This window comes from Salmo salar, chromosome 04 (genome assembly GCF_965601325.2).
Source record: "Salmo salar chromosome 04, fSalSal1, whole genome shotgun sequence".
In the NCBI taxonomy this organism is placed as follows: Eukaryota; Metazoa; Chordata; class Actinopteri; order Salmoniformes; family Salmonidae; genus Salmo; species Salmo salar.
This window is the reverse complement of record NC_138294.1, coordinates 44,470,906-44,495,141: the sequence shown is the minus strand read 5'-3', so window position 1 is coordinate 44,495,141 and position 24,236 is coordinate 44,470,906. Positions and strand designations below refer to the sequence as shown.

The following is a 24,236-nucleotide window of genomic DNA, read 5'->3' as shown; positions in this document are numbered from 1 at the left end:
AAGTAAGGCTGTCTCTCAAAAAACCTCCGCACTCGTTGGTTCTCGTGTTAGAACAGCTTCTGACAAAAAAACGAGATGGACAGTTCGATCACTCTTCCTGTTTGTGTTATTATGAGGGATATCCAGTTCAACTATTGGGTGCAAGGCACCAAGGATTATGTATGGATATTGTATCAGATTCAAACAGTCTTTGTTTAAGTCCACATCTTATCAACTAAGAAATAATGATCTAATCACACTAATGCAGAAGACACATTTCAGTTGAATACATTCAGTTGGACAACTGACTAGGTATCCCCCTTTGCCTTTTCATTTTTTGATTCTGTACAGTACACAATAGCATATACTATTGCTCTGTTGCAACACGAAAAGATAAGCAAGAACGTGGCATGATTGGCCGGCCTGATTGCAAACTACACCGTCGTTGTGTAGCCTACTATGGTGCAACTCAGACACACATTGAAAGATCCCGCGTTATCACGGCTAATAGAAAATAAAAGTGCCAACTAACTTCAGTATTCCGCTAAGAGTGAAGACACTATTGTTTTCATTTGATCAATTAGTAGGCTATCGACGGAGGCTCTCCTCTTTACTTAACATCCAAAGTAGGCAAAAGGTAATCGATGACATGTCAACACCGATGACATCAACACAGGTGTCCTTTATTAACAACACAAATGAATAAATACCAACAAATCCAATCATAGTGTAAAAAGGAAAGCTAAACGTTATATCACTCTGGAAAATGATTGCCCTGCTACCCAGTCTCTGGTTATGTCTGGGCATCATCGTCGTAATGATCCAGATCCTCCTGCCAGTTGAGTGGACTGAAGTAATGGCTATCATTAATCGGTCTGACAGTGATGTGGCAGGCTAGGGGTATTGATGCCTATTGGGTGCATAAAAGCCACAGTAGGCCTGTGCCCATTGCCTACTGTAGGTTCACTAAAGTAAACGTGGAAATGTAACGGCTCGATGAGCTTTTGTTATTCATATTACTGTATCGGAGGAAACCAACCTGGGCTGTAATTCGGGACACTTCAATTCGTATGATATGCTATGTATTAATCTGTGGATGTCCATCTTCCATCTTGTCTCATATGTGACGAATTGCAATTCGTACAATATGCTACGAATTTGCAAAACGTATGATATGATACGAATTCCAATTTGTTGTGGCTAACACTAACGTTACCTAGGTGGCTAACGTTAGCTAGGGTTAGGGAAAGGGGGATACCTAGTCAGTTGTACAACTGAATGCATTCAACTGAAATGTGTCTTCTGCATTTAACCCAACCCAGAGAGGTGCGGGTGGCTGCCATAATTGGCATCCACGTCTTCGGCGCCCGGGGAACAGTGGGTTAACTGCCTTCCTCAAGAGCAGAACGACAGATTTTTACCTTGTCAGCTCGGGGATTCGATCCAGCAAGGCTAGGGGTAGGGTTAAGGTTAGGAGATAGGTAAAAGGGTTAAGGTTAGGGGTAGGGTTAGCTAACATGCAGTTGCAAAGTAGCTAAAAAGTAGTAAGTAGTTGCAAAGTAGCTCAAAAGTAGTAGGTATACTGAAAAATATATATAAATGCAACATGCATCAATTTCAACGATTTTTACTGAGTTACAGTTCATATAAGGAAATCAGTCAATTGAAATGAATTCATTAGCCCCTATAATCTATGGATTTCATATGCCCTCCCAGGCCCCCAATGGTGGCACACCCACTGGGGAGTCAGGCCCTGCCAATCTGAATCAGTTTTTCCCCACAAAAGGGCTTTATTACAGACAGAAATACTCCTCAATTTCATCAGCTCTCTGGGTGGCTGGTCTCAGACAATCCCGCAGGTGAAGAAGCCAGATGTGGAGGTCCTGGGATGGCGTAGTTACACGTGGTCTGTGAGGCTGGTTGGACATATTGCCAAATTCTCTAAAATGACATTGGAGACGGCTTATGGTAGAGAAATGAACATTAAATTATCTGGCAACAGCTATTCCTGCAGTCAGCATGCCAATTGCACGCTCCCTCAAAACTTGCGACATCTGTGGAATTGTATTGTGTGACAAAACTGCACATTTTAGGATGTCTTTTTATTGTCCCCAGCACAAAGTGCACCTGTGTAATGATCATGCTGTTTAATCAGCTTCTTGATATGCCACACCTGTCAGGTGGATGAATTATCAGGCAAAGTAGAAATGTTCACTGAAATATAAACAAATTTGTGCCCAAAATTTGAGAGAAATAAGATTTTTGTCTGTATGGAAAAATTCTGGGATCTTTTATTTCAGCTCATGAAACATGGGACCAACACTTTAAATGTTGCTTTTATATGTTTGTTCAGTATAGTTGCAAAGTTGCTAATTAGCAAAAATTGTCAGTGATGAGATAAAAACACGCAATCTTTGGGTTGCTGGACGTCCACGTTACACACACACACACACACACACACACACACACACACACACACACACACATCCACCCCTGCTTTCCCTTAAGTAACCTTCTGTTTTAAGTAACCATACCAAACGTAATTAGGTGTCCCGGTACTAATTTAGGTGTCCCGGTTTTACGTTTATTATGTTAAGTCTAGTATATGAGACCAGCAAGGTTGCAACCAGGCTGAGGAAACAACTAACTAACCACATCTCCTTCCTGAAAGTGTAACTCTTGTCACTTGTAATGAGGGGCTACGGCCCGTTATGGGTTTGATCCGATGGTTTTGATCAAATAATGGAATAAGTTATTTGACATGAAGCATAAACAGTGGCCATGTTGTTAGGCTGCGGAAACCTACTTTTAAAATAGAAACATTACAAGAAGAAACGCCCGTAATGGGAGCAGTTCAGACGACGTGCATCAATCGGATGTTGTGAAAAGTAGCCGAGTAACTTTTAAAGCAATAACATAACCTACCATTTCTTAGTGCATTCCAACACAAGTTCTTGATAGGACGCCACAAACTGGAATTTTGAAGCTTTCTTGCCAACGCGTTGTAATCTTTTCCAAACCGAAGTCATAATTTAGTTCAGGTAATAAAAAAAAGTTTCAAAAAAAGTAAGTTCCTCTTTCTTCTCCCTCCTTTCAAAGTAGGCTATCCAAAGGATGGCTGCGCAATGACAGTTCGTGGTGCGTGACACACCGATGTCTTCAGGCTGCCGTGTTCAACAGGGACACGCCGCCGATGAAGTTTCATTGACTTGAGTCAACTGTCGCCATATCAACTAAACGCCTTGAAGAAAAAACATTTAGCACGAAACTACCGTAGCCTAATTATTTAACTATTTATAAGCGGAACCAAATCCACTTTCGTCCTCATCGCAACACTTCCACATGATCAGAATATGAAAAGCAAAAGAAATGCAACAGGTAGTCAGTCCTATTCCCAAGGAAGTCCGTGTCGACAGTTCATTTAGGTATAAAACTATCCGATAAAGCCACCATAACACATTTTACATGATAGATTATAGTAAATTGAATACGCTCCCCAAGTGGTAGCCTATCATTTGTTGCGTCTGTGTGGTGCAGATAGAGAAGGGGAGCGGTATGCAAAGCATTGATGATGCGGCAGTATGCAAAGTTCCCTGTCTCTATCTTCTGCCTATTGGTACAGCAATGGTAACAACTAACTCCTCAGACTTTGGATTGGTCCATTGTACACTGCCACTGCCAGTACGATGGCCAGTGAAGAGCATAGACATGAAGGGTGAATCAAACTAATCCAACTAATCCAATTTTGCTGAACTTTATTCCGAATGAATACTATATGCTGAATTGTTCACTGAAGTATTTTAGAAATTCTGCAAGATACATTGAAGTCACGTGTAAAGTGCTCTTGCCTGTTTGACACTTTTATCCGTATTCGCTTATTTACATGTTAGGAATAGCGTTTCATTTCCTTACTTCTCTAAAAGATTTGTGATTCAGTTTGGGTCAAGACACATTGTACAATAAGATAATTCATGAGTTTCCATGAGGAAATATGTCCTGGCCCACTGTGCGTATTAGGAGTAGCCTTGCATAGGGATTTTCCCTTGCTGTGTGGAGTATATTTTTAGGAAGGAGAGGAGGGATGGATGGATGGACAGAGGCAGCTGGGGATAGAGGAGTGTGATTCATCAGTGACCTAGAATCATCATTGGACTAGAATCCCTATACCAGCAGCAGCTTATGTGTAGGTCCTACCTCTCCTTTCCACTTGGCAATACAGTCTAATAACAACACGGACAGAGACAGGAGGCACGATCACAGGCTCTTAAAGATCAAGGCATTCTGTTGATGTTAGGAGTTTTATTGTGCCCGAGTATGTTCAAAACTTTTCATTATTTAACAAAGGGAATTTAAAAAAAAAAATTGTTTCCAGTATTCAGGGCTGAGGTCAGTGAATTAGAGAGCTGGCTAGAGCTGAGATTTTCCCTAACTCAACCCACCTTGTTCTCGGATGTGCAAGTCATGACTTAACATGTCATTTACTGTGACTCAGGTAGTAAACACTTCACTATTAATCAGTGTCTGAGAGACATAAGGCCACTAACATTTGCACACTTTAAGAGCAAATCACAAGAAGAAATTGAGATCTGAAGTTATTTGCATGCAGATTTCCCAGACAAAACCATTAGAAGTAGGTTATTAAAACTGGGTGATACTGGTAATTTATGTCCATGGCCAACCAGACTAAAAAGGGTCCTCAGACAGGCCCCTTGTTGTCTAACAATATCCATAGCATCTGCGGCCTATTTATAGAAATACATGGGAATTTCTAAAAGGAATGTATAAGCTCTCACCCCTGTTTTAATGTTCTGTTGCTATATGAGTAGTAAAATAAAATGGGAACTGACCACGAATGGCAATAAGATATCAGAGACTGTTATTACAAAAATGCAAACAAAGGGTGGAATATTGTGGCCTTGCACTGTGGCTATGAGGAAAATAACGATGGATGTCTGAGGGATGTAGGGGGCTTCCTGTTTTCAGTTAGTCATTTCCTGGTGGTTAGTGGATCTGTAAAGTACCTTGCTTAAAGGTATAGTTTTAATCTATTCCTGTAATTACCCTGTCACAAGTTACTATGAGCAGTTGAGCAGTACTTGCCTCTGACCTTTTGTATGTTTTCTTTGAAGACAGAATCCAAATGAATAGTAGCAAGTACTATCTGACTGCATGTGTACTAATATACTTATTACACTGTGGTTACAGATATTATTCCATTACGCTGGTATAATGTCTGTGTAATGTATATGGACGTGTGGTAAAAAATGGAAGGAACTATGTGGAGAGAACAAAAGGCCTGACCTACTGGTAGGCCAATGCTATATTGCTTGATGTTGACTTGATAAAAATTAGAGATGCGTTGCAATACAACTTTGAAAGTCACTGCGGCAATGTTTATGTTCTACACTAAATATGATGGCAAGATAAGTTACCTGGGATGCCTTGATTGTATCCCTTTAATTCACCTTAATTTACCCCACGTGTAAAGGGTGTTTTAAGTTTAAACATTACTTTAAAATGTTTTATTCAAATTATCTTTCAACCACTCAAGAAGTAGAAATATTAGATGTTCAGGGTTAATTCTGTAGTAATGAATGCATGATGATGATATTTGTAAATCTATCTGAATGTTTTTCAGCGCCTGTGTTCTGGGCTCCTCCTCCTTCTCCCCCCCAGGAAGAGAACAAGGATCATTACCTAATAAGACTGTGTGTGGCTGGAATGGTTTGTTTATACTGGCCAGACAGTGGGAGAGTAGTGATCTACTGAACCAAAACATGCAACAGCACAGCCACTGAACTTAAGTTAACCAACCTTATCCACTTATAATACTAGGAAACGTTTTTGACTTCGGTGAGACGTAGTAGTTTGGCATAGTTAGAAACAAGTTGCATACTTTGCCATGAGCCAGAAAAACATGAACTATAACACAGTTTCTGAAGCTGAAGGTCTTTCTGGATTAATTTTGGGAAGCACAATATTTCAGATTTGCAATAGCAGAATGGACCAAAAGCTGACATCTCTCAGGCACAACAAATGTTGCCATCTAGTGGTTAGAGTAAGTCCAACAACCCTTTCCAAACCAATACATTACAGCTGAGCTTGACCCATTAGCCCGGCCAATGAAGTAAAGTTATGAGACATAGTAATGAGACATATGTTACCATTGCATTTTTATTTTGGGGGCGAATATTAAAAATAAAAAAAAGTTCAATATATAAACTGCACATACACAACAAACAAAAACAAGTAATACAGGCTTGTGTGGCTACGTGTCTAAAACTACATTCAATCTTAAAATTGTAGGTGCAAATTACAAGGCATTTACAATCCTAAGCCTTTGACATCAGACACTGCCACTGATACAGTCTTCAAATGTATCAATAAGTGTGATTGGATACCAATAACATGTGTTCAATTAATTGTAGGCATTGTGTACTTACATCCAATCGTAGATAACAAATGACACCAAATTCAAATGCCTCCAATTCATCAGGTATCTGAAATACTGTATGGCTTTTCTTTTCAAGATGGGCACCATCAGTCCAAATATATTAGCAAGGTCTTTTGAATATAAATTGTATAATTACAAGGTTGTTGTAGAAAATGTCAGCTCCTTGTGTGATGAAGACAGTTCAGATCAGAATGGTGCCAGTTTGAATATGTCCTGCTGCCAATAACCTAGGTGGGTACCAGTATAATAAATCATATAAAGGCTATACAGAACAAGGAACAGCTAATATTATGTAAATATTGAGAAAAAGATTTGTAAGTTTATAAGGGAATGTGGAAAGACTCTTTGATCCATTGGTCACGAGAGTTTTGAGTTGGCTGGAGAGTCAGTGAAGTGCTAGGTGGATCCCTAGGTACATTGTCAACATCGTTGTCCTCCTCTTCGTCATCCTCCTCTTCCTCAGAGTAACCATTTTCTGTAGTGAAGGTGCTCTCTGAAAGCAGAGAGGACGAGATGTCCCGGAAGGCTCCTTTGTACTCCTGGATAGACTCATAGAGAGACCACAGCTGACAGAGCAGAGACATGTCCAACTGCCTCAGGCCCACCTAGGACAGACAACAGGAACAGATACTTGTGTCAATCATCTCATACATGAACTATAGCAATTTTGTCAATTGTGTAGAAGAAGCTATGATTCCATTTGGAAATGGAATATTGCATAATACTTCTAGTAGTTTTCTAGAATAATTGTGTTTGAAATGCAATGTATTTGCTTACAATATCCAAAGAAAAAGCAGCAGTGACAAATGGAACAGTCACTATATATGACAAACAGGGCTGTAGCCAGGGTCTGAGTTTTAGTGAGGTCCGAAAGTGGGGGTATGACATTTTAAGAAAGTTAAATTGCATTAATTTAATTTCTATAAAATGTTAACTCAAATGCTATTTGGACAACAGCAAAAACAAGCAAAAAATACCCCAGCCATTATCACATTGGTAGCTGTAGCTTCATTAAAGGGATACTTCAGGATTTTGGCCATGAAGCCCTTTGTCTACTTCCTCAGAGTCAGATGAACTCTGGGATACTACACTGCTCAAAAAAATAAAGGGAACACTTAAACAACACAATGTAACTCCAAGTCAATCACACTTCTGTGAAATCAAACTGTCCACTTAGGAAGCAACACTGATTGACAATAAATTTCACATGCTGTTGTGCAAATGGAATAGACAACAGGTGGAAATTATAGGCAATTAGCAAGACACCCCCAATAAAGGAGTGGTTCTGCAGGTGGGGACCACAGACCACTTCTCAGTTCCTATGCTTCCTGGCTGATGTTTTGGTCACTTTTGAATGCTGGCGGTGCTTTCACTCTAGTGGTAGCATGAGACGGAGTCTACAACCCACACAAGTGGCTCAGGTAGTGAAGCTCATCCAGGATGGCACATGCGAGCTGTGGCAAGAAGGTTTGCTGTGTCTGTCAGCGTAGTGTCCAGAGCATGGAGGCGCTACCAGGAGACAGGCCAGTACATCAGGAGACGTGGAGGAGGCCGTAGGAGGGCAACAACCCAGCAGCAGGACCGCTACCTCCGCCTTTGTGCAAGGAGGAGCAGGAGAAGCACTGCCAGAGCCCTGCAAAATGACCTCCAGCAGGCCACAAATGTGCATGTGTCTGCTCAAACGGTCAGAAACAGACTCCATGAGGGTGGTATGAGGGCCCGACGTCCACAGGTGGGGGTTGTGCTTACAGCCCAACACCGTGCAGGACGTTTGGCATTTGCCGGAGAACACCAAGATTGGCAAATTCGCTACTGGCGCCCTGTGCTCTTCACAGATGAAAGCAGGTTCACACTGAGCACGTGACAGAGTCTGGAGACGCCGTGGAGAACGTTCTGCTGCCTGCAACATCCTCCAGCATGACCGGTTTGGCGGTGGGTCAGTCATGGTGTGGGGTGGCATTTCTTTGGGGAGCCGCACAGCCCTCCATGTGCTCGCCAGAGGTAGCCTGACTGCCATTAGGTACCGAGATGAGATCCTCAGACCCCTTGTGAGACCAAATGCTGGTGCGGTTGGGTCTGGGTTCCTCCTAATGCAAGACAATGCTAGACCTCATGTGGCTGGAGTGTGTCAGCAGTTCCTGCAAGAGGAAGGCATTGATGCTATGGACTGGCCCGCCCGTTCCCCAGACCTGAATCCAATTGAGCACATCTGGGACATCATGTCTCGCTCCATCCACCAATGCCACGTTGCACCACAGACTGTCCAGGAGTTGGCGGATGCTTTACTCCAGCTCTGGGAGGAGATCCCTCAGGAGACCATTCGCCACCTCATCAGGAGCATGCCCAGGCATTGTAGGGAGGTCATACAGGCACGTGGAGGCCACACACACTACTGAGCCTCATTTTGACTTGTTTTAATGACATTACATCAAAGTTGGATCAGCCTGTAGTGTGGTTTTCCACTTTAATTTTGAGTGTGACTCCAAATCCAGACCTCCATGGGTTGATAAATTGGATTTCCATTGATTATTTTTGTGTGATTTTGTTGTCAGCACATTCAACTATGTAAAGAAAAAAGTATTAATTAATAAGATTATTTCTTTCATTCAGATCTAGGATGTGTTGTTTAATTGTTCCCTTTATTTTTTTGAGCAGTATATTTTAGGTCTCTGCGTGAAGGAAGTTGCTAACTAGCCTTAGCGCAATTACTGAAAGTCTATGGTATCTTCCTTCTCACAGAGACATAAAATAGTATCCAAGAGTTCATCTGATTGAGGAAGTAGATAAAGGGCTTCATGGCCTTTAACCTCAGTCGATCTACAAACACATAGCCTATTAGCTATACAGTTAACCACTACACATTAACTCACATTTACTCAGCACTAGTTTTTAATCCTATCATTTATTACGTCAGTATTTTATTAACAAAAGCTAAACAAATATGTTTGCTTTACATTACTTTTTTGTGTGTGCAGTTTTACAGATAATTTAGTACAATTGTACACATTTTGCCATGGGGTGATGACACATTTTTGCAGTTTTAAAAGCTAAATTCCTGCATTTCTACACATTTTGCCATGTTAATATGATCTCTGAGTCAGTGACTAACAAATTCAATGGGTGCCCCCTGGAGGTCATGGCCAGGTTGCATAAAACATCTATAGGGTTTCCCTTAAGGAATAACTTTACCTTACCTCAGGGAATTGTTTAAGGGCGTTGCATAGAGCCCCTAAACTATTACCTTAGGTCAAATCAAATCAAATTGTATTGGTCACATACACATATTTAGCAGATGTTATTCCGGGTGTAGTGAAATGCTTGTGTTCCTAGCGCCAACAATGCAGTAGTATCTAAAAAAAAATTGCAACAATACACACATCTAAAAGTAAAAGAATGGAATTAAGAAATATATAAATATTAGATTGTCATTGCCACTCCGATATTGCTCAAACACAGTACAATAGAATACAGTATATACATACGAGATGAGTAAAGCCGTATGTAAACATTATTAAAGTGACCAGTGATTCCAAGTCTATGTATATAGGACAGCAGCCTCTAAGGTGCTGGGTTGTGTAACCGGGTGGAAGCCGGCTGGTGATGGCATACTTAAGGGCTTTTACAGTAGTTTGAAGGCATGTATGGCAGAAAGAGTATCTGGTTACCATGGAGACAGCCTGGTTCACTGATTAAATGCCTCCTCAAAGAGATGGCTTTTATTTTGTGAGATGGCAAAATATAACTTTCTACAGTCAAGGCAGGATAATAAACCACATTTCTTGTAGTTACTTTTTTTTATATTACTTTTCTATTTCAAGCTAGTTTGCAGACTAGCTAGAATGCACCTTCCATTGTTAAGCTAGCTAAGTAATGTAGCTAGCTGGTTGATGTTTTCCTTTTGTAACCAGAACAGATGAAAGACACATTCACCTCCACAAATGCTGTTTACATTGACATTCATATTGAATGAAGCAGTTAAGGGGCCTCATGGCCACCCTTAAGCTTTTCACTTAATTTAAGGGGGAAATTCACATAAAATGTTTTGTGCAACTGACTTAAAGTTAAGGAAACTTTAAATCAGTTGCACTGGTGGGCAATTCGGCCATGATTACTAACGTTACAACTTTACACTAACTAGACCAATTTACAAATCACTGACATGGGCTAATTGAGTGACTGTCAGTGAGTGACATATAACAAGAGGAAAATTGCTGATACAAAACCAAGTTTCACAATTGCATCTTGTGTATTCTACTATGCTACAGTAAGTTGACACCCCGACTGAGGTCCGGTTCGAAAAAATAACGGTGTCCTTTATATATATATATACAGCTAAGACCCTGAAGACAAATAATATCAGAAATAGCTTTCCTCATACCATTTCTTTGCGCAGCACAGCGAGCGCCGCATCCAGACTTGCAGGCTTGCTGAGGCCAAGAGAGTTGCTCACTCTAGACTTGCTGATGTCGGCCTGAATGCGTGTCCGTTTACTGTATACTTTTTCGATGTCTCTCCATGAGCCACCACTGGAGTTCAGGATGCCGCTGAGGCCTTTTGGCAAAGGGGGTAGTCCTTCGATTGAAGAGACGCTCCCTGGACATTCAGGAGGACTGGACTGGAACCCATTCATCTTTTTTCCTCTACCTCTATCAATGTATTTTTGAAAAAGAAAAAAACCTTGCCGCGGGTTTAATTATATAGCCTGAAATAACTGCCAGAAATATTAAATCATAAAGAAAATTCTGAATTCAAATCACGGAAGAACACTATCACGTATGTGATTTCAAAATAGTAGTCTTCGTTGATTGCCTCAGATCAGCGTTTTACTTCTACCGATAATGAGCGTTAAATTACAACAGAATATGTTGCATATGTAAAGAGGGAATAGGTCTACCGCAACATTGTTTCAATAAAAAAAAACGTCGGTTCACCTTCAAGCCTATTATTGTAATTCCAACGAGTCCTCAATAGTACAATAGAGGCGCCGTGCACACAGCGTCCATCGTTGTGTGGATGAAAAATTACTTTGACCATGAAAACATTAATATCGTATGTTTTAAAAAAAGCTGTTACCAAGGTTAATTTATTCCTCGTTTCCTTGGGTTTTTTTTTTCTCTACAAGGCTTTTCTTTGTCTCAACTGACAACCTCGCCCCTCGATGTATCCCCGCCCCATCCCACTTCATCGCAGCGAGGCGCTTCACCGCTGTCAGAATCACTCACTATATTTGGGGATAGAGGAAACAGTAGTAGGATGTCCTTAGGAACAATAACGCCGAGGAACTAAACTGTCCTACGTTGATGGCAGTGTTCGATTTAATCCTAGCAATATCAAATTCTGCACCTTTACCCATTTCTAAATGCCTTTATACATCAAGACAAAAAACACTTTGAAAACTCCCACAAAATATTGCTATTTGAATATTGTATATAGCTTTACCTCAAATTCTACTCTATTCCATTTTTTCCAATTATACAAATTGAAATTCATCCAGTACCCTACTACATAAGTGACTCTTAAAAGTTATAATTATGACACTAAAAACTACTGTCCTTATCAAAAACATCCCATCTGCTTCAACACCTAACAAGGAAACTCACTACTACCACAATACAGAATATTACGTATTTAATCTAGTATAGTTTGCTACTGTATCTACAACACTACACAATTACATTACATGGAAAATTGTTTAAAAATTAAGTAATAACCACAGAAAGTATGAATAACGTGGATAAATTCTGATTTTATAAACAATTGACATACATTAATACCAACCAGTCAAACACCATTCAACTATATTTAGTTCAAGATATTCGACCACTCAGAGGTGCCCATTGTCATCATGCAAGTTTGTGTCAACTTTACCGTGCATCCACAGAGAAGACTGCAAATAAAAAGTAACAGCAATGTATAAACAAAATATAACTATAGGTCAGGCCCTCAAAATGCAAAGTATGCATATGCAGACAGTTGTCCAAGTTTATTACAATAACCTTTACCGGCAGAGGCGAAGCAGCTTCAACTTGCCACAAAAACCTTTGCAAGGGAAACAAGCTGCTATAACTTCCGGTGTTGCTTATGTGAGTGTGTGTTTATGCCTTGTTTCTGGTTTTTTTTTTTAGAATTGCCATCAGTTCAGTCTCATGATTGGTGAAGCTCTTTCAGGCTGCGCAGTGAATCTGCACAGCTGCGGATCAAGCTGCACAGCTGGATACTGGCCTCTACGGAGGCTGAGTGCTGGAGCTCCTGTGTGGCCCACCGCAGCTTGTGCAGCACTACTTCCTCAGCACTGGATAGGGCTGGGTGAGGTGCAGGGGCTACTAGGGGGGCTGGCACCTGGACTGGCTGGATGGAGGGGGTGGACGGAGGGAGGAAGTTGGGGATCACGATGGATGCAGGGGAGGGGTTGGGTGGTGTAGGTAGGGGTCCTCTCAGTCCTGACGCAGCCCCCTCACAGTGCTCTGGTCTGGGCTGCCCAGTGATGGAGAGGGGGGCGTCGCTGGAGGGTGCTTCATTGGCCTGAGGGACAGGCTGAGAGGCCAGCTGTCTCTCTCGGACCTGTGACAGGGCAGCTTGGGCATTCAGAGCTGAGTGTGAGAGGAGAGTAAGACAAGAGGGAAGAGAAGAGAGGAGAAAAAAGTTTAGTTGCAAACCGAGTCATAAGTTATGACTCATAATCAGGGCCCAGAGTCAGGTAAGGAAATTCCTTTCCTAACCTTACTACCCATACACAGCGCTCCGGCCAAACGCCATACCCAATGGTGTTTCTTCTCCACGATGAGTCTGGATTTGCTTTCCCCACGGACATCTTGTAGAATGCTAACACATTGACTGTTCTGATTGGACCCAGAAACCGATGGTTTGGGCCAGAAAAACACCTCTCATTTTGACATCAGCACAAACTATTTCTAGGATGACAATGTATGGAGCGACGAACAGAGCAGTGGAATTCAATTCAGGATGAGTCATCAGGCAACTCTTTCGCCTAGTCATAACAGAAATCCTAACCCTGCACAGACTCTTACCTGGGTTGTCCTTGTCTACGTCAGAGTCCAGCTCCTGACATGCAACACAGTAGTTCTTCTTCTGCTTGTCCTGAAGGAGGATCGTCTGGAGGCACAAAAGACAAATTCTTCAACACAAGACCTAATGTCATACCCCTTATTAGTAAAGCTACTTAGATGCTGACTAAAACCTCCAAAGACAAGATCAATCAATCTCTTTAGCATAACACATATGTTTAGCTATAGATCTCACTATATCTAATGTTGGCTAACATGTGACAAATATATTAACTGGGTTGGTCTGGATTATCCCCCACTCACCCCACATTGCTCACAGCATTCTCCTAACATCTTGTAGCCCTTGAGGAGGTAGGCGCCCATGAGCTTGCTTATTTTGTCCTGTCGTTCCCGCTGAGCATGAATAACCTTCGTCTCAGATTCTGAAGGGGGTGTCCACTCGAAGTCATCATCATCTGACAGGGCAACCATGGTGGATGAGAGGAGTAAACAGACATTAAAGCAACCACAACTCAGTCATATGGACACAGCTGGCTGGCTAGCTGTTTTTAGAAACGTGTGTATTTGCATACACTAGAATTGCTTTTAATTATATTGACACGAGGTCATTTAAAAAAAATGTATTTAACTAGGCAAGTCAGTTAATTAAGAACAAATTTTTATTTACAATGACGGCCTACACCGAATAAACCCGGACGACGCTGGGCCAATTGTGCGCCGCCCTATAGAACTCCCAATCACGGCCAGTTGGGATACAGCCTAGAATCGAACCAGGGTGTCTGTAGTGACGCCTCTAGAGCAGCGGTAAGCAGAGAGGAAGTAGGTCTACAACAGACCCACGTTTGGAACGTCTGTTTAATAATACCACCCTTTTTATAATGTTTCAAATTCCCCCCACCGACACAGTAGCTAAGTTGAAACGGAATTGTATTTAACTTCGGGCTTCATGCGGACTGTTTTTGTAAAATACACCCGCGTTACTAAAAAGCACCTACAGTAGTACTGGTTGGCTTGCTCATCACGCAGCTAGCTAAATTAGTTAGCTTATCAAACTGACAGATAATCGATTTCAGATAACCTAGATAATGTTAGCGGCTGATAATATAACTTTAGATAAGTGAGCTAACTAGATGGTTAGCAAGAAAGTATCACGCGACGTCAGTTTGTGCTAACTGAACTGGAGACACCGGTGGACCAAAACAACTAGCTAGCAAGCTAATTAGCCAACAAGCTAACGTTAGCTGGCTAAGCTAACCATGCTAGCTGTCAAAGTGGGCTTTCAGGCAAAACTTTAATTCCCAAAAACGTCGGAGTCTGGCATTCTGAAAGACAATTAGCAAAATAAACTTGTGAGAACGCCAACCAAAATAAAAGATGAGTATTTAAGAAAATAAGTTGTCTTATTTACCTGCATTCAGTGCCATAATTCCACTGCTATGCCTGGTTGCTGCACGCCGTTTCTTCCCCCAAAAAACGTTGCACACATGCGTGCACTGATTTAACTTAAGGTGTAACAGTTGAGCTCCGCTACCGCCACCTTTCGTACTGGAAGAATACAGCCATCTCAGAAACTGAAGCTACAGAAACTACCGCCATAGTGATAAGAAAAATCAGATAAGTAAAATAGAAAATGCATTTCATTTTCTGCATAGAGAAATACCGATTTTGTTTTATTTGACTGTATCTATAAACACATAATCCACTCTCCACAATGTTGTAACATATGGCCATCTGGCACTTCAGCTCTTAAAGACACAAGACAATGCATTGAATGTTTGTTGTTTATTTCGAGAGACTTTTGACGCCAAGTTTTGCCCTGCACAACCAAAGCATGAAGTTAGGGCAGAAATGCCTGCTAGTTTGTGCTTGGGCTTTGCATTTGCTCCTCCATCATCTCCAACCACGCTGTCCTCTTGTCATCCTCCTTGCTACAAACCCTCTAGCCAGTGGACAACACTGTCATCTCAGTCTCCTGGGAGCAGCAGTAAGAGGTAGCCCATCACGATGATAGCTGCTGCAGCCACTCTGACCTGGCTGAGCTGTGGGGCTGCAGCGACATAGAAATCCAATGCTGCAGAGATACAGTAGGGGTCAGGCATACTGGAATGCTGTTTGAGATGCCAACAATGTGACCTCAGGAAAACATGTATGAAGATCTCTCATGACACCATTGTTTCTCTTGATGTATCATTGGGGTTTTATTTAAACAGATACATATAATTATTCTGTACCTGTATTAGCTGGGATACTTGGTAACATTCCAAGAGAAATAAGGGTGGGGTAGGCAAGCACACTTCCTAGATTCACCAACACATGAAAAGCTGATGATGAGAGGGGAGGGATACGATTGAAAAATTTGCTAATTTAATATCTGGACAGAAATGAGCGGTGGAGTGTTACAGAGGAGCAGGGAGGCCTTCACACACAGTGTGTCCCCGAGGATGTGGGTTAGTGGCCAGTACTCCACATGTGTGAGGTAGAGCAGCACATACACAGCTGCATATCCCCACATAGGACAGCAAAACACTTGCCACACCCGGCTGCATCTCTCCCACTCACTTTCTAAACGACACCTGAAAACAACGAACACATGAATATGTCTGCCCACCACAACAGTTAAGATTTTCCTGTTCTGAACAGGAAGAAGTCTAGTGTCCATGGATGAGTCGGGCAATGACCTTGTAGAGAGAGGGCTGTGGTTGAAGCTGAGCCTACTCCCAGAATCACTCCTGTGATTGGTTAGGAGAACTTACGCAGCCGGTTAGGAGATTTAGCGTAGCAGGTTAGAATAGTAAGGTTAATGTTAGGAAAAGGGTTAGGGTTAGCAAAAAAAATCTATATCACCAAAGCTGTATCCCATCTAGATATGACCACACCACTAAGGAGGTGTTCAGAACATAGAGATAGTTAGAGGACTCAAAGTGGCCAAAAGTGGAGATGGCCTCAATGGCATTGCTGCGCGCTCACAGACGCCATAATGGGACAGATACAGTACAAAGAATAGTCCTCTATCATTCTCTATTGTTTAGAACCCTCAAATATTGGCACTTTCATTTTCAGACCGTTTTAACACACTGCAAAGGGGTTGGCTTGAGGTTACTGTATTTAATTTTGCAGTACACTTACTGTAATCTAAATACAGTATCAAAACAAGTACTGTGTAATGACGCACATTACAATACATTGACCCTGTTGGACTGTAAAAAAAGTAAATGCTACTGTTATCGTAATGAATGAATGAATGGATTAATGAAATGAATTTAAGTTATTGGGGTTTTCACAGTATTTGACTGTAATTACACTGAACAAAAATATAAACGCAACATGCAACAATTTCAAAGATTTTCCTGAGTTACAGTTCATATAAGGAAATCAGTCAATTGAAACAAATGATTTAGGCCCTAATCTATGGATATCACATAACTGTTAATACAGATATGCATCTATTGGTCACAGATACCTTAAAAAAAGGTAGAGTTGTGTATCAGAAAACCAGTCCGTATTTGGTGTGACCACCATTTGCCTCATGCAGGGCGACACATCTCCTTCGCATGGAGTTGATCAGACTGTTGATTGTGGAACGTTGCCCCACTCCTCTTCAATGGCTTTGCGAAGTTTCTGGATATTGTCAGGAACTGGAACACGCTGTCGTACGCGTCAATCCAGAGCATCCCAAACAAGCTCAATGGCCGGGCCACATGTCAGATGAGTATGGAAGAGCTGGGATATTTTCAGCTTCCAGGAATTGTGTACAGATCCTTGCAACATGGGGCTGTGTATTATCATGCTGAAACATGAGGTGATGGCGGGGGATGAATGGCACAGAAATGGGCCTCAGGATCTCGTCACGGTATCTCTGTGTATTCAAATGGCCATCGATAAAATGCAATTGTGTTTGTTGTCCATAGCTTAAGCCTGCCTATACCATAACCCCACCTCCACCATGTGGCATTCTGTTCACAATGTTGACTTGACATCAGCAAACTGCTGGCCAACACGTCTGCCATCTTCCCAGTACAGTTGAAACCGGGATTCATCCATGAAGAGCACACTTCTCCAGCGTGCCAGTGGCTATCAAAGGTGAGCATTTGCCCTCTGAAGTTGGTTACGACGTCGAACTGTAGTCAGCTCAGGACCCTGGTGAGGACAACGAGCATGCAGATGAGCTTCCTTGAGACTGTTTTTGACAGTTTGTACAGAAATTCTTCGGTTGTGCAAAACCACAGTTTCTTCAGCTGCCCGGGTGGCTGGTCTCAGATGATCCCGCAGGTGAAGAAGCTGTATGTGGAGGTCCTGGGCTGGCGTGGTTCGGCGTACTGCCAAATTCTCTAAAACGATGTTGGAGAACACAAACTAAATTGCACAACTAATTGCATTACTAACTGCATTAGTACTGTACAAAGTTAGAGGTGCGCTTTTTGATAGATTCCCCCGCCCCCTCTACCTCGGGCTTCCAGTGGGGAGACCTGAGGTCAACCTACCCCCGCCTCCCTCCCCTTCTCATACTTCTGAGTGGGAGACCTTCCCAGGCAGTAGCCTGCCTAGCTCACCAACTAGAATCAGGGTGCCCACTCTGACAAGGTTAATTGACCCACAGTCCCACACGGTGACATGATGTCATTGACATGACTGGGAAATGAGCGATAGAAAACCGATCGCTCAAATGTAACCATTCCGAATAGTTTTTTTGCTTGTTATATTATTATTATGCGGCCCGGGGCGCCTGCCCATGTCGCCTATACCTAAATTCGCCACTGCTTACACCCACGAAAAAATGCAATAATAATTACAAGCATTTCGTTACACCCGCGATAACATATGCTAAACATGTGTATGTGACCAATAAAATGTGATTTGATTAAAAGTGAGGTCCAGGAGAGGAGAGGAGAGGAGGAAGATGAAGGCCTGGCTACAGCAGAGAATGGCGCTGGCATCGCCTGCTGAGATGCAGCAGAGGGCCAGCAGGTACAGATAACCTTATAAAACTCCACAGCACCCTTCAGGATCACTATCATTTTCTCCTCCACCAGGAAGCTGCTGCACTGCCTGAGACACAAGAAGACAGGGAAACACCTGGTGTCCTGGTCAGCCCATAGGTGGCGCGTGAGTTTCAAGTTTGGGGAAGCAAATTTTGACAATAAATATGCACCTTTATAAATAAAGCATTCCATTCATCATCGCATCTGCAGACTTATGTAAGAGCCTATATTCATAAGGTGACGAGTAGATTGGATAGTCATAGTTTAGGTTAATAATATAACTCAATCACCTTTCGCAAAAAATAACATTCAATGCATGTCTGAGCACGTATAGCTTAGTCTATAGGCTATAACGTATTACATACGTTTCTTCTTCCTTTGCACTGAAAACATTTGGTATTTTATAAACACATTTCACGCAATTCTACTTCATTTTATATGACACCAAAACATTAGCAGCCATTAAACTCCGTAACTGTTTTAAAATCACCATTGGCCTCATGGTGAAATCCCTGAGGGTTTTTTTCCCTCTCCGGCAACTCAGTTAGGAAGGAATTAGAAACCTGTATCTTTGCATTGAGTAGTGACTGGATGTATTAATACACCATCTAAAGCCAGTTAATAACTTTCCCATGCTCAAAGGAGTGTCTGCTTTTTTTTAACCCATCTACCAATAGGTGCCCTTCTTTGTGAGGCATTGGGAAGGCTCACTGGTCTTTGTGGTTGAATCTGTCCTCGAAAGCGTTCCACAGGGATGCTGGTCCATGTTGAATCCAATGATTCCCACAGTTGTGTCAAGTTGGCTGGATGTCCTTTAGGTGGTGGACCATTCCTGATACACAAGGGAAACTATTGAGAGTGAAAAACACACCTTGCAGTTGTTGACACAAACCGGTGCACCTGGCACCTACTACTATACCCCGTTCAAAGGCATTTAAATATTTTGCCTTGCCCATTCACCCGCTGAGTGGCACAAATACACAGTCCATGTTGCAATCGTCTCATTCCTTCAAAATCCTTTTTTAAACCTTCTCCTCCCCTACATTTACACTGATTTAAGTGGATTTAACAAGTGACATCAATAAGGGATCATAGCTTTCAGCTGGATTCACCAGGTCAGTCTATGTCATGGAATGGGCAGGTGTTCGTAATGTTTTTTAGACTCAGTGAAAAAGCAAGACATTTCAGTTATTTGTACACATTTACATAATGTTCTTTTCACTTTGACATTATGGAGTTTTTAGTGTAGATCATCGACCAAAAAAATCCAAGGAGGGTGAGTACTTATGATAGGCACTGTACTTTTTTATTTTAGTGAAGTATTGAAAAAATGTACATGGTTTGCTGGACATGTGCCTGGTGTATGTTAGAGAACACTATAAAACATGTATTGCTATGAAGACCCCTCATTACCTGATGCCAGTTCAGCGCCATGGACATCTCACCTAAATGCACTGCAATGAATGGTTGAAAAAGCAATCTTAGAAGTATATGTGGTGTTTTTATTTGGTTCAATTACTTATCAGCCAAAAACATACATACATACATACATACATACATACATACATACATACATACATACATACATACATACATACATACATATATACATACATACATACATACATACATCTCACAGAAAAACAAAATTTTTGAACATGATAAACTACCGGACTCCCTGTTGGTTGGAGTAGTTTATGAGTAGGATTTTATTGACAAACCAATAAACCCCCTGTATATTGGATGCAGTGGCGATTTTAGCATGTCAATATTAGTGGGGCAAAAAATATATATATAATTATTCATGCACGCAAAGCCACTACACAACCAAAACTAAACAATACATTCATTGCACTATATCGGTGACAAACAGTGCCCACAAACCTTTATGGACTACGTAAAGCAGAGCTTTCTTATCAGCACTATGGAGTGAATCCTTACCACTGTTACACCTGGCTATCAGTGGAGGTTTGTCTGGCAACGAAACAGGTAATTCAGCCTCATTTACTGCATTTTCAAAAAACAATATAACTATTTGTTTAGCAAATTAACAGTATTCTCCCTGTACACCAAGTCAGAACCGTAGGATAAATAAAGGGGGCATATAAGCAGACAATGAAAGCTCTTACAATATTCGATGATGGCATTTCTTTAAAACAGGCTACAGGCTACATGTGCACCATCAAGTCATAACAGTAGGCTAAGTTATGAGGGAGGAAAGGGACCACATTTTTAGGGTGAGGCACATGGGCATCTACCAGCTTACTACACAACATACTGTACACTTAATATTACTTTCTTGGCTACAGTATACATATCTCCCTGGCTTATTACATCATTTATGCCGCAGCATACAATACATTTTTGGACTCACCTTGTTGTGCTGTGCTCACTTGAACAGGAAGGTGGCGCGGCAGTCCTTCTAGTGGGCTCTAGAAAGAGGCCCGAAATCCCGACTTGGAATTCCGAGTTGGATGACCGTTCAAAATTATTTTCTGCATTTCCCAGTCAGAGCTAGTTTTATCTGAGTTCCCAGTTGTCTTGAACTCACTGAAATCTGAGATTTCCCAGTTCCGAGTTTCCAGTTGTTTTGAATTCTGCAGAAGTCATGCTGGATTGACAGCATGGCCAATGTATTCAAACTTTTCTTGGCCATGGCATTAGCCCCTTTTTCGTGATATCCAATTGGTAGCTCCGATCTTGCCTCGTCGCTGCAACTCCCCTATGGACTTGGCGAAGGTTGAGAGCCTGCTTCTTGAAACACTGCTCACTTAACTCGGAAGCAAGCCGCACCAATGTGTCGGAGGAAACACTGTGAAACTGATGACCGAAGTCAGCTTGCAGGCACCCGGCCCACCACAAGGAGTCGCTACAGCACGATGAGACAAGGACATTGCTGTCGATCAAACCCTCCCCTAACCCGGATGACACTGGGCCAATTGTGTGCCGCCTCATGGGTCTCCCGGGCACAGCCGGCTGTGACACAACCTGGGATCGAACCCGGGGCTGCAGTGAGCACTCATTGTTGAATTTGCGATTTCCAACTTGTTGTGTAATGTCCAATGGCCGATGAGCACCGATATGTTTTATCTGTAATTTCTCTTCATATGACAAGGATTGAAAAGGATTTGGCAGTAGATTACCGACTTGATGCATGAAGATGACTGCTTGTCTAGCTTGCTAGCTAAGATTTTGAAAGTATGATGTGCACATGATCAGTCCAATCAATGCTACGGTAGATATAACGTGATTTAACGTCATTTTATCTGTGGCTAATGACCTTGAGCCTTCTTGGATGGGCACTTCTAATGTAGGTCTATGGCAGCACTCAAGGGGATTGAATTTTCAAGCTCCACCCGTAGATTTTTCAGTGACATAGTGTCCCCATGAGTGACAGAACACTGAGGCAATCACGGCGCAACTAGAGAACAAATCCTATGCTTCATATTTTCTGCTGGCTGCCCCACCACCATAGAAAGTACTGAGCTATGCTGAAACACCTGCATTTTGGCGCTGCCTTACTCAAGAAAGCAAAAAAGAGACCATGTTTTACATTATTTGCAAACTGATATGTGACACGTATGAATGCCAAAATAACATACAAAACAGGCAAACAAAAAAAACTGGTTCAAAACGGCCCCACCTGCCCTGAATGACGCGTCGCCACTGGTTGGATGTGATCGTTGACCCCCCCCCCCCATGAATTTATGTGAGAAGTACAGAGTGAATGGTAAAGCGATATGATTCATATGCATGGATGGATATCAACATACAGTACAAGCTCACAAAACCACAACTGAAGACATGTCTGTAATAGTAAAATAAATCAATATCATGTGTTTTTGATGGATGGTTCTTCTTATGAGGTATTCCTGTTTCTTCTTTGGTTTGTTCGTCAGTCCCAATCTGAGCAGCTGTCAATGGCGTTGCTCCATTCATCTTTGCAGTCCCTCTTTCTTTTCTCTACTGCTGAGGGAATTTACTCAACCTCAAGGGTAACTTCCCTTCTGGGGATTCACAAAACATATACAATAAATATCTCTGCTTGGTGACCATCACAGACGACTACAGTGAATGACAGCGTGTGAACTGATGCAGTGAACTCTGGTCCCGAAGTAATGCCATGATTACAATGATTCGATTTAGTCACAGGATCATCTGAGTAATCTACCTTCTTTTTTTTCTTTTTTTTTACTTAATTGAAATACAACTGTGGGTGCCTTCATGCTAATTCTATCCAGGGCAAAGCCTGGCCTCTATCAAGACCAGAGTTCAACAGCCCAGCAATGAACAGGCACGCCACATCAAAGGTATGTCCACTGTACAGTAGGGTCTATAAGTCTGTCGGATAGAAGCTCACCTTCACTCTTAGAGGTTTCTACTCTGGGTGGGGGGAAACATGAGAATAACACAAACTCATAAGGCAATTCAAAAAAACAACACTTAAGCTGAATACTGTGGTGTATGCGACTAATACATGCTGGTTTATTATATTCTATAATTTTATACTCACACTTCTGTTCTTGTAATAGGGTTCATTATGGTAGAAGGGAAAAGAGTAGAACGGTTACATTAGCAGCAACTCTGAATGAGTAGAGAGAGAGAGACATTACACCCTCAGCACATCAGCTCTTCTTTGACAGAGTTTATTAGATATGGCAAATCCTATTATTTATTAGGTAATACTATTAGTTTACCTTGGGGTTTGGGATGCATGAGAATCAGCGGGAGCTCCACCTGTATGTCACTGGCTGTGAGACCTCCCAACAAGCTGAACGGGGGTAAAGAACATAGTAGATTAGAATGTGTTATTTTCCTCCAATTCAATGAAAAGCATGACATTGGCTTACAAGCAAAAAAAAAATATATATATTTTAAGCTAAGCCTTACCCTCCTGAAGACACCATCAAGTTGACCTTGATTTTGTAGGAGACCAAGATTCCCAACACTTCCTTATCCATACCGGGTCTAATACTAATTGGGGGTAAGGAGAAGACGGTGAGAGATGGACTCAGGTTGTTCCAGTCTAGATCTGAATGTGATGATATTAACCGACTGCTACTCACATGGTGTTGGAGGCCAGGTTCGTGTCCTCGTCCTTCAGTCTGCCGTCCAGCGCCAGACCTCGCTTCTTCTTGTTTTCGGCCAGTAGGGGGGTGACGGCAAGGGATTTATTGAATGTGCTATGGGCATCTATTGTCTCTCTGTAAGAGAAGGTCGGAGATGTTAGGACTCAGAGCATCAGGGGAAGAGCACTCCCTAGAAGATGAGGAGGAGAGGGACATTGCCTGAGGGTGGGTTTCTGTCTACTCACCCAAAGTCTTGAGCAAGTACGGTTTTGGTGTATTTGTCTGCGGAGTAGAGAACCACGTCTGTAGTCTGCTCAACTAAAGGAAAGAGACCACCGTTACCAAATGAAGTAGAGCATTTCAGTTCTAACATTCAGAGTCAGTGGTGATAGACTTACCTATGATTTTGATTTTTGTCACTGTTCTGGAGGTTTCATTTTTGACTTTGATGTTGACGTTGATCGGATCGCCATGGTAGTAGATCTGACATCGATAAGAAGACAAAATTGTCTAATGTCTACTTCCCCTTTTTATTATGTGTTCCAATAAAGTTGCTACAGTAGATGCGCTGTAGAATCCAGTGAGGCCTTCTGTGTAACTCACCTCCTTTTCCAGAGAGGCCTGTAGGTGGACAGGCTTGTCAGACATCATGAAGCTCTTGCAGATGTCAGCCTTGGGCCCAGGAGCACCAGTCGCGTCTGGGGCAAACTGGATCTTACGGACGGTCATG

At 42.0% G+C, this 24,236-nt stretch overlaps 4 protein-coding genes across 14 annotated transcripts in view; all 4 read right to left on the bottom strand.

Moving 5' to 3' along the window:
• Positions 1–3,531, bottom strand: part of LOC106602972 (EH domain-binding protein 1-like protein 1) — a 29,937-nt gene extending 26,406 nt beyond the window's left edge. For 5 of the 11 annotated variants that reach the window (XM_014196059.3, XM_082974426.1, XM_082974427.1 and 2 more), the window contains exon 1: positions 2,905–3,529. In XM_014196059.3, coding sequence (XP_014051534.3) covers positions 2,905–3,008 — 104 coding nt within the window. In that variant the 5' untranslated portion in view covers positions 3,009–3,529. Of the gene's footprint in view, positions 1–2,904 lie in introns of all 11 variants that reach the window. The other 6 variants (XM_014196058.3, XM_082974420.1, XM_082974422.1 and 3 more) reach the window with 2 other exon arrangements.
• A 2,608-nt stretch (positions 3,532–6,139) lies between these two features.
• Positions 6,140–11,499, bottom strand: fam89b (family with sequence similarity 89 member B). Its single transcript, XM_014196046.3, has 2 exons — positions 10,812–11,499; positions 6,140–7,038 (listed from the first exon to the last, which is right to left on the bottom strand). Exons 1-2 carry the CDS (start codon positions 11,061–11,063, stop codon positions 6,754–6,756), a joined length of 537 nt encoding a protein of 178 aa, XP_014051521.1. The 5' UTR covers positions 11,064–11,499; the 3' UTR covers positions 6,140–6,753.
• A 660-nt stretch (positions 11,500–12,159) lies between these two features.
• znrd2 (zinc ribbon domain containing 2) lies at positions 12,160–14,976 on the bottom strand. Its single transcript, XM_014196045.3, has 4 exons — positions 14,867–14,976; positions 13,762–13,913; positions 13,462–13,546; positions 12,160–13,023 (listed from the first exon to the last, which is right to left on the bottom strand). Exons 1-4 carry the CDS (start codon positions 14,880–14,882, stop codon positions 12,578–12,580), a joined length of 699 nt encoding a protein of 232 aa, XP_014051520.1. The 5' UTR covers positions 14,883–14,976; the 3' UTR covers positions 12,160–12,577.
• A 446-nt stretch (positions 14,977–15,422) lies between these two features.
• LOC106603010 (arrestin-C) lies at positions 15,423–24,235 on the bottom strand. The gene is made up of 7 exons (XM_082973806.1): positions 24,110–24,235; positions 23,905–23,989; positions 23,752–23,824; positions 23,504–23,641; positions 23,328–23,411; positions 23,135–23,208; positions 15,423–15,529 (listed from the first exon to the last, which is right to left on the bottom strand). Exons 1-7 carry the CDS (start codon positions 24,233–24,235, stop codon positions 15,423–15,425), a joined length of 687 nt encoding a protein of 228 aa, XP_082829932.1.
• Between the last annotated feature and the right edge of the window lies 1 nt (position 24,236).